General features: G+C 41.3%; 1 protein-coding gene across 2 annotated transcripts in view; it reads right to left on the bottom strand.

The window, feature by feature from the left end:
- Positions 1-3356: 3356 nt before the first annotated feature.
- Positions 3357-10924, bottom strand: part of sema3h (sema domain, immunoglobulin domain (Ig), short basic domain, secreted, (semaphorin) 3H) — a 40628-nt gene continuing 33060 nt past the window's right edge. The window contains exons 10-18 of one of the 2 annotated variants that reach the window (XM_061270866.1): positions 10202-10346; positions 9693-9782; positions 9428-9557; positions 9250-9338; positions 8908-8949; positions 8518-8672; positions 7821-7882; positions 7183-7325; positions 3357-6735 (exon numbers count right to left, since the gene is read on the bottom strand). In XM_061270866.1, coding sequence (XP_061126850.1) covers positions 6277-6735; positions 7183-7325; positions 7821-7882; positions 8518-8672; positions 8908-8949; positions 9250-9338; positions 9428-9557; positions 9693-9782; positions 10202-10346 — 1315 coding nt within the window. In that variant the 3' untranslated portion in view covers positions 3357-6276. Of the gene's footprint in view, positions 6736-7182; positions 7326-7820; positions 7883-8517; positions 8676-8907; positions 8950-9249; positions 9339-9427; positions 9558-9692; positions 9783-10201; positions 10347-10924 lie in introns of both variants that reach the window. The other variant, XM_061270857.1, reaches the window with a different exon arrangement.

The raw sequence follows: 10924 nt of genomic DNA, 5'->3' as shown, positions 1-10924 counted from the left end.
TTCCGCCTTGAACGAAAATAAATTGTTCCGCATGTACTTTTCCCTTTTCTTTTTTCTTCTTTAGTTTATGGGAATATAGTAAAAATTAAAAAACTGAATTATAAATGGAAAAACCAAGTATTCATTCATTTCTCCCCTTTATTATTACTTCATTGGTATTTTATTATATTCATTAATAATTTGTAAATAATTAATGTATTTATTTTAAGTAGGAAAACAAAATTCAATGCTAACAGATTCACATAATATGTGTAATCTTGTATTATAATAAAAGTATTACTTTTTTACCAAATTCAAACAAATGGATGGATGGATGGATGGATGGATGGATGGATGGATGGATGGATGGATGGATGGATGGATGGATGGGAAGGTGAGCTCTTCGCATGTAATAAACTTTGACCACTGTGTGGCAGTATTTGCAAGGTTATCAAATGGATTCAGTCTTCTAAGGTGGCCTCATACCTTTGTTATAGTCCTTTAATGACCCTCCTGGTTTATTTCTTTGGCAAACGTGCTCATGGGTCCAGGAGGTGGCCTATTGCATGTTTTGTGACAATTTCACATTCTTTCACTATTTGGTTTTGTGGGGCAAGTTCTGTCTCCTGCAAATACAAAAAAGGCCTTTAATTACGACGACCAGAGCCAATGTTTTTCTACATTTTCCAAATTCATTGCGAATTACTGCAAATTTTGACTGCTTCAAAAAAACAATAATCAAACCAGAAGCAGCAACTTGTGGTGCTACTGGAGACTTCTGAGAATCAGATATTCCATCCAGAGAGGTGGTCCCATCTTCTCATCAAGACTGCAAATTAATATAACCACCATTCCATGCAGTAAAAAACAAAGCTATTATTTTGTTTTCACTAATAAATGCACCACTTCAATAACAAGTCACCAAATTGCCCTTTTTACTTTGTGTTTGGCTCTGTGCATGTGTTGCATGTAGACTCCCTGGCCCCACATAGACAACTTGTATACTGCGAGCTAATACTAATCTACACTAACGCTGCAACTCAATTTGCCTCCCGGCTTTGACGTGACAGCTTCTGTGTAGGACTCTCTCACTTGAAAATGTCAGATTTTCACCAAGCTTACCTGGTCAAATCATGGACAGGAAAAACTAGCTATTGAAATGTCCAATCATCCGTATTCTATCGTGCTAGTCCACCCACAGTTCAGCTGGAACTGATCCCTGCAAAATTTAGGCAAGAGGTGGGTTGCATGAGCCAAGGTCCAAACCCCCCAACCTCACAAGTGTGAGGCAGATATACTCAGCACTAACGCACAGTGCTACACAATAAAAAAAGTCACTGACATTTAACAGGGTTAAATATGCACACACAAACACACATCTCATTACATAAAAGATATGAAAAGACTTGTGCTGGCAGTAAAATAAATGGCATGAATAAAAAGCACAAAACCCCCTTTGTGACTTAATAAGCGACAACCGAGAAAAGTGGTGCCTTCATCATTTTCATCATCTCTTTGCAATAGGTTACATGTGTGCACATCATAAATCACACTGACTTGCCTGTGCACTGTGAGCCCTCTAATGAAATGGTGCTTGACATCATTTAAGTGAGTGGAAAGTCGGTGTACGCGAACGGACGGACCGCCTCTGAGGCTGCTCAGGGAAGACGAGAAGGGAAAGGAGGAGGAGAAGGACGTCACCTTTTGAAAGGGGAACAAGAAGGAGTGTAATGTAGCCCAGCTGCTCCCTCTTTGTCGTTGGCTCGATGTCAACGGGAGAGCGACCACTTGATCCCATTTGCTCCCTTTCCAGTCCTGTGTCAAGCCTCAAAGGCCGCGACAATTAACCAAACACAATTACATCACTCCAATAGGTCCGCACAATCGTTTTCACAGTTGCCCCTCGAAAAAAAAGGAAACTCGCTTAGTGGCCAATCTGATCAGCCACCAGCTTTTGGGAATACCTCAAAACACTTGGAAACATTTGCCTTGCAAGTGAGATCAGCTTGGGATGCCATTAAAGTCATACAATACTCATCTCAAATCATCTCTCCTAATAGAAATGAATGGAAATGACATTAATCCATTCCAACCACTAACCCCCTGAAAACAAAGATGTTCGTAATGTGTCTTTCAATATGCAAAATAGTATTCCAAAATGTTATTTATACAAAAAATATAGTCTTCTATATAGTCTTGTAATTTATACTAATTCAACAACAATGAATCAACTAAGCAGATACGTATATATATAAGTGTATATATTTAGCAGATACATTGATAGGTAAACAAAAAATACTGCAGTTTTATTTAAATTAACTATATTTGAGTATAAATCATTAAAATAAAAGAACAAATACGACAGGACTAATGCAAATACTTGGTGGGACGGATTAAGAACTGGGTAAGATGTGTGTGGCCTACGGGTCATAGTTGCCTGACCCCCGCTGTAGACGGTTGACATGTGTCTTCTGTGTGCAAGCGTTTGATCACATTCTCATTTATACAACATGCTCACATGGCCTTTCTCATTTTTGACACTTTCAACATTCACGTGTCATCATACACAAAAGCTCTTTTAAAAAGCTGCAGTGCCAATGTTTCTCTTCTCATCCATTCACTTCAGTAGAGGCACCCTGTGCTTGCATGTGACAATAGTGCTAAAAAACAAAACACAGTCTGAGGACTGTTTGGTCGGACTGAGTGAATTGATTAGATTCTTATTTGGTCTTTTCTACCTCGATGTTCAATTCGATGATTTTGCAAACATGCAGTACATTCACAAGAACATCCTGCCCCAGAATGCAAAACGTAGTCTTGCGCTGCTTACTTACAGTTTAAAAGCAATTTGTTGTTCACCCCCTTAATCAATCCCTTTGGAAAGCCGCTTGTCCTCATTAGCGTCGTGGGTGAGCTGGAACCTACGCCAGCTGAAGTTGGATGACGGGAAACACCATAGTCAGCCAAAAGCAGTACATTTCTTTCACATTTCAAACTAATTCTAACTCGGCTGGTTATATTGCCTCGCAGTGTGGCCTGTGGTGTAACCTTTAGACATCACCTGTGTTTGAAAATTACACAAAATGAATCTATTCACTTTTGCACGACATGTTTAAGTGCTTTCAAATGCACAACTACATTAACCGGTGTTTCAAATGTAGCTAGTTATTAATCAACTAACCAAATGTTCGAAGAAAGGTCAGATGACTGCAATCTGCCTGTAGAATCAACAAGTTAAAAAGTAAAGTCTTTCGGCTTTTACACAGTAACACACAGTACTTATGTGATGAATGTTTCCAGTCGATTAATGGCTGGAAGCAGTTTTTAAAAAAGTGAGCACACAACTTGTGAGGGAAATAAATACACTGAGACAAAAATCATGTGAACCACTTTTGTTGGTCTATTATTTAAAATTGAGAAAACTGCCACAGTCGGCGATGTCATTTTTGTCCGCGAGGTTCCATCACAAGGCTTGCTTTATTTTACAGAATGTACATTGGAACACCGGCAATTTGTTCCTCATCTGCCCGGCTGGCTCCAAAATGTGTCAGACACAAAACGAAATGAAAAACATGCACAATCTGTACAGAGTCCTCAGAAAGTCCACTCATCCAAGTTGGATGGAACCCTGCCCAAAGTCTTTTTGCGACGCAACTTCTTTTACTGTCCATGTTAAAATTGACAACCGTCTCACCAATTCATGATCTAAATACTAGTTTGGATCCCTGTGAGATGAGGTAATCTACAAGAATTCATCACCCAGATTGTGTCAATCAATTAGTCATCAATTAGTGTGTGAGCATCTTAAGGAAAGTCCCTCAAAAGTAGAGATACTGTATATTGTGAAACCTCCAACCAACATTTTCGAGGAAATAAAGGCTCACTTGAGGGTCTTGAGTATTACTCCACAATTGAGTTGCTTTTTCTTGGTCTTTTTGTGACCACCACAGAACAGTACCCGTGAGAAAAACAAACCTGGCTGTTCAGTACACTCCAGCAACGTGGATAATACAGAAGAAAGAAATGTACATCAGTGAGTTGCATTTCATGAAGCGAATCGCCTCCCAAGCATCACGCAGAAATCCCACTCTGCACGTTTGTCACACAAATGACTGTTTTTACATTCTGTTCTTATTTTATACTTTCAAGAATATTAATACTGTATGTTCAAAAAAAATATTTTCTACAGGTAGCCGTTTTAGAATGGTGATAGACCGGGAAATGATTATCTTCCTTATTACCAATGGGGAAACTTATTTGATAGAAGTCCTCAAATTGGAAGTTACCCATCGTCCAGAACGAATTGTGTTTAACTATAGAAGCTCCACTGCGACATTTCCTCCTTCAAATAACATTTTTAAGCATAATATCACGACTATAAGGATCATATATGGTTCTTTTGGACACTGGTGGAGCTTGGATTGTTTTCCCTTTGTGCGGTCCACAGAAAAACAACAATATATTTTACAAACCTAAAGTTGCCTTCAATGTTCCCTACAGGGCACAAATGGAATGTTGGGAAAAAATCTGAAAAATCAGAAAATACCCAAAAGTCAGGCCTGGAACCTGAGGGGTCCAATCATATTTTGGGGGTGGGGGGATCAGTGCCCCAATGACCCCTCCTCTAGCTCCACCAGTGCTTTTTGTACCAGCTTAGACATCTCACGTGTTCTGTTAGCAAATGCATGTTAGTCTGTTTCATTTTTGTTTTCACCAACGAGGCATCCCAAAGTTAAAGACACTTCATAGCTGTAGGGAAAGCCCTTGAGCAAGGAAGCGCTCATTTTTTTATGACTTCTATCCCTCCCCAGTATACTGTCACAACTTCTCCAAACAACTCAACTCCTCAGTGCCATTTTCTGTTAACTTGCACATTTTAAATGACATGACCCAGGTTGTGTTTTTAGCCCTCAGCACGGCAAACCTTTCTACCTGTGTTTTCTCCCTTAGATGAAAAGTTGCTCCTTTGCAGTCATTCTAATGCAAAGACTTAATCTGAGTGTAATCACACTAAATATTTTAAATGTACAGTGTTTACCTTCTGGATCTATCATTTATGATGCAATATCAACCATCCACATTAATTCAGTTCGATTTGGAAAGAATAAGAAAATCTCTCAGAAGCAGTGTTGCTCAGTGTGACTGTTTGAACACACTGCATAAACGCTACTTCCGAAAAGTTAGGGATATTCAGGTTTAAGGTAAAATTCCAGGGTGAATCTAAAATGTACTATAACCTTCACGAGTAAATTCAATATGACCATCTATGAACTTTTGAAGACACATGTCCAACTGTTCATTGTTTCATTGCTTTCTGTACAACTTGAATGGCAGAATTCCCAAAGGGTGTTTGAGCCATGAATGGTGCAATACAATTTTAAGGTCGTCCATCCATTTTAGTGCTTTTCTGTGTCTCCTGCTACTTTCCCTCAGGGGTCTGTTTGAAGCCTTGCAATTGTCGGCGAGAAGCTGTTGGTCAATTGTTTGAGTCATCTCTGTCTAATGATATCAAAATGTAAGGTCAAAATGAGTTTACCTGTGAATGTTACAACGCATTTTAGATTCATCCTGAAATTTCACTTTTTTTGTGAGAAGTCTAATTGAGAATGCTAAATATGAATTTCCATGATGATTGTCATTGCCATAAACAAGTGTGGAAAGTTGTGTTTGTAGTTGGCAACATGCACAAAAACAGATCCTGGGGGCCCAAACTTTTTTTTTTTTACATGTAGAATATTTACTTTATGAACAAGAGTCCTATTCAGTCAGAGTGAAACGTGGATACGCAGCTGATTCTTCATTCCGCAAAGTATTCCATCTGATTACTTCTTGAGTTCAAACACAGTCATTTTGTCACTTTGAATGTTCATCAGTCACTAAAGTGTAATAAAAAGTTGTTGTTTTTTAAGATGGCAAGTGCATGCAAATATCTTAAACGTACAGCGTGGCTAGAATTCATGACTGATATGTTTCTCCCTTTGCTTATTTTATCATTTCACTGATGTTTGCCAAAACGTATTTAATGTTTAATAATTTCAGACAAAAATAAAATAATACGATTTGGAATGGGTAAAGCTTAAACAAATGTTTTAAATGTGTGATGTGGTTTCATAAACGGACCTTATTGAAGTATGCTGAGTAATGTACATAACTTACAGCTCACTAGAAAGACTTTGTTTGAACTAGTTCTTTGACAAAACAGGTAGCGTTGGAGACCCCAAGAGTCATGAATTCCGGCCCACCCTGAACAAGATGTGTGTGTGGACATGCACGTGTAGCGTTTGCTCTGCGACATATTCAAGCGCTCCTCGGCGTTCTTTGCTGTGGTTTGCTCCTGCTCTTCCTACCCGCTGACCTCCCTCCTCCTCCTCCACCTCCTCCTCCTCCACCTCCTCCTCCCCGTCCTCCACCGTGCTTGTGCCTCTCGGCCCTCGCCTTCTCCTTAGCCCCCTGCACCACCGTGTCACGGTGGCGGTTGCGAGGCGGGCGGTACCCCAGAGCGCGGCAGTGCTGGCCCAGGTTCCTCGGGTGAACCAGCGTCATGGCGTCGCCGTACCAAGGTTGATGCGAGGAGGCGGACCAGGACGTCATGAGTCGCTCGGCCGAGGGGCTCCAGACCGCCAGGTGGACGGTGACGGCGGTCCAGTGGTAGCCGTGCTCTTCCACTTGGCAATGGTAGACACCGCTGTGAGACAGCTCGGCCCGACGGATGAGGACGCCTCGCTCGATTACCACCACCTGCTCGCCTGACATCACCTGCAGGGAACATTGGCCAAAGTCACATGACATTAGACTGCCATAATTGTTTGCCAGAAACAAGATGGAGCTAGCTTAACATTTATTATCGAAAAACTTTGCAAATGTTGTGAAAGAGAGCTTGCATATAATTAAAAAATGTGGATTTTATTTTCAGATGCAATGGAGAAATTTTGTGCGTGGCAGAACCTGTTTTATTTTAGGCTTAAACACCACGTATGGGGAATATCTTGCTTCTCCAAATCTGTTCCTGTCACTGTTAACGCTCCCTGGTTCACATTTTTCAATAAGTTTCATTTGTGTGGTCGTCGTCACACGTTTGCCTTCTCACGTGTTATCACTTTTGGCTCCCGAGAAGGCTTTTTCCAAAAAATGTTGGTTGAACTCCAGTCGTGTTATGATATCGCTTTTCACTGTATTTTTCCAAGTTAAACTGAACATGTGTACCTGGTTTAGTTCGGGGCTGTTCTCTCCGGCTTGCTTGTACCATATGACAGCAGCGTGCCTGGATCGGGGTAGACACTCTAAGTAGGTGCTGTTGCCCTCGGCAACCATCATCAACCTCTGCTCGGCCTCCACCTGCAGCCCAGCTAACAGAGACCAAGGAAAAGATGGAAAAAAGAATGAGCTGTCACTTACTATTGTTTTGGTGTCTAGAAAAGACAGACCTGTCACTATTGCCATGGCAACAACTGAGAATTGAATTATTAAATGTTAGTTGCAAATATGAACATGAAAAATAAAACAAAAACCAACAGGAGTAAAGTGCTAGATTCTTTCCTTCTTCCTCAAAGTTTCTTTTTTATTCTGGTCAATTCTCCAGTGCTAGTGCACGTGCCTACTCAGAAAGTTGCCGCCCCAAGCGTGGGCTCAGGTCAGACACATATGCTGACCCAGGTCCTTCAAAAAACTGTCTAGTGTCAAGCATTCGCAAGGAACTCCAGATGGAAGCGCAGCTTTTGTGACTGCACCAGGTGTTCCTTGCCTGCCACTTCCACGCAATTTTGTGCAAATCTCTCATTTTCGTCTTTGGCTGTTATGAGACACATTGTATATAAAAACACGGGCAAAAATAGACCCTTTACCTCCTTGTCTGACACATTGAGTTAATGGATCTTCATCCTCGCCCAGGTGTCGAGCGTTCCTTCTGCAGAAAACAAACAGTCAATGAAATCCCAGGGTTCCTACTGTGGGAGATTTCCAACAGAATGTCGAATCATATCTCACATAATTTCAATTTTCATTCAAATAAGACTCAGAACTGCACTGATTGCATGATGACATCGGACATAGCCAACTGCGTAAAACCCACTTCTCTAAATATTGAAGATCCAGATGATGGTAGCCAATAGAAGCAATCAAAATATTTCAACGATGTTTAATCTTTCATGTATTGGTGGTGCAAGAGAAAAAAAGTTTTTAAGTTGGGAATAACTGGTGTGTTCCAAGCATTACAACATTCTCCTCTCGGCCTGAGTTGATTGGAGCATAGAAACCGTGTGACTGTCACATTAGATGAGGCGAGAAGGAAACTTGCAAGGAGCCTCAATTTGTCCAGCACATCCCTCTTACATTATTACATTGGGAGTTGGCAAAGAGCAAGGATGATTAAAACAGGGGATGAGTTTGCGGAGAGGTTCTGTGGCAATGGAAAATGCTCACCAGAGAGATCTGAGTCCAGTTGTAATCGAAACCAGGCTTCAAAAAAGCAGGGCTGTTTTACACAATTCAAGCCTGATGTGTTTCTCCTTTGCTTCTCCAACTTGGAAATAGACCTCATACCTGCGCACAGTGGGCATGTAGGGGCTGCAGGCATGTCCATCCCACGTGCAATATGGATCTCTGGCCAGGCAACACTCAGCGCAGGCTTCACCGTACAGCTCACACTGGTACAAGCCAAGCTGGGAGACCCCTTCCCTGGAGCCCACAAACAACCACTGCTGGATGGAGGGAAGAAGGAAACATCACCGTTTGGCCTGATAGCAGGAAACGGAAGCTGCTTTAATTATGTACATTTCTGTGAGTGACAGCGCGCGCGGCATCTCTTTACAACTGCTGTGACTGGGGTCGAGTAACCATAGCAACTGTCCTTGTAGGTGCGCAGATGAAGTGTCATAATGTGCCTGTCTCATTGGTTGCGTAAGAAAATTATGTTTTTGTTGCATCTATTACCTTTTTCTTAGAGAGCGTCATCACCGTCACTGGTGACTTATACTGTGAGGATGACACAAAACAATAATGATTACTTAGTTTAGTTAATTTGTCAGGTAGTTACTATACAGACCAAAAATTCAGAACTTAAAATTGATATCATCATAGCTTGGTGGCTCGTGAACAAAAGCCTGCACAAGTTAACATTTTATGGCCTTGCAACCATTTTTGGCAAAATAGCATCTTTCAGTTAGCTCAGGACTTGGTCGAGGCCGACGCAACAAAAACAAAAATACATATTGACAAGCAGTTCAAATGACCAAGAAAAAAACAAACATAGAGAAATGAGATGACGTAAACTACCTGGAAGACCTCCAGCTCCTCCAGGGTTACCTCTTGACTTGGTCCGTGTTCTCTGGGCAGATGGATGGCCTTCAGAACCAGGCCAGAGTCTGCAGCAAAAAAAACATCCCATTTGAAACATTACAAAAAGCTGTTCTGAAAAGGAAAAGATACATTTCAAGAACCGGGCTCACTGTACCTGTGCCGATGAAGAGGACATCGTAGGTGCTGTCCACGGCTTCTACTCTGTCCACCAGCAGTTTGCTAAACTTGTAGTGAACACCAACTCTGACGAGGAGAGGGCGCTCTCCCAAGGGCAACACATTTTCCTACACAAGTGCAGACATTTTGATTTAACTTCAACACATTATCTAATGATTGCGCAAAGTCATCTCCCTCAAAGGTATTTCCACCAAAACACAAGGAGTTAACATTAGGGTCTCAAAATAAAACATGAGTTGAACCTCCAGCAGCGGGTGAGTCCTGCTGAAGAAGATGACATCATCGGGATATTCCCTTGTAGAACTGTAGCTTCCATATGTGCTGCTGGGACACTGAGATTGAGAAGAGAAAAAAAAAGGTAATAATTGTGTCTATATACTATGTTTCAAAGTGGATGGGTGAATCTGTGGCAGGATTAAAAAAAAAAAACTTGTATAGTGGCCATTCAAATTGTGCAGAATTAAGATTCTTCCTTAAATCTCTTTCCCGTGCGCACGCCACCATTCAATTAATCGTGACATGTACATACTCTGGGGACATGTGTGACCACTTTTTTTTTGCCATAAATATATGAAGTTGACACATCAGCTTCACCAATGAGCCACAGGCAGTGATTTTCCATTCAAGTGTCAGTAGGAATTGTCAAGGCGAGTAGGTACTGTGTAGGGGTCGATGGAATTTGGTGCCGATCTAGATAAACGATTAAAGTGAGTTGAGCTACATAATGAATGAGGTTTGAGTATGAACTCACAGTTCCGGGACGTGGGTAGGGCACCTTGCCAGTAAACTCTGCCCACTTGTACTGCGGCCCCTCTTTGTGCAGAAAGTTTCCTTTAAAAGCCCGAACCACATCCTCCATTCGGTAAACACATATGGCTGAACCATTGAGGATGTCGCTGATAACAAAGGCAGTAGGGAAAGAACAATTAGGCGAGACCTGAACACATTTTAGCAGCTTGCATGAATGAAAACACAAGCAGAGGGTATGCACTTAGAGCAGAGCGGACAGTTTAAATAAAAAAAAAAAAGGGGGGGGGGGGGGGGCGTCTTCGCAGCATGCACTAAATGTGGAGCTGTGTGAGTCATGTGGTTTTTTTTTTCAGCAACGACTCGCAAATGTGTTCCAAAGTCCAGCTTGGATGGATGTTCACCTTTTTACATATTGTTTTCGACTGTTGCTTCACAATTGTAGTGCTATTATTTTTGGAGAATATGTAAGTGATTAAATTGCAGCAGCTTTGAACACAGCCCTATTACAACAGAAACCACATAATTTATTTCAAAATAAATCACCTGGAAAATAATAGTCAAACTGAACAATTTAACGGAGAAAAATGATTTTTTTATGGAGAAGGATTAGACATTTTTCAATAAGCTGGTTATAGTGCACACCCTATAATGAATTTGACTTGTGTGGTCATGAGTGCTTTAGAGACCTCATAACAATGACCTTGGTTAAGCTACGCGGTTTCAC

This window comes from Syngnathus typhle, linkage group LG2, assembly GCF_033458585.1.
Source record: "Syngnathus typhle isolate RoL2023-S1 ecotype Sweden linkage group LG2, RoL_Styp_1.0, whole genome shotgun sequence".
NCBI lineage: Eukaryota > Metazoa > Chordata > Actinopteri > Syngnathiformes > Syngnathidae > Syngnathus > Syngnathus typhle.
Note: the sequence above shows the minus strand (reverse complement) of the source record. Positions and strands in the feature narration are given on the sequence as shown.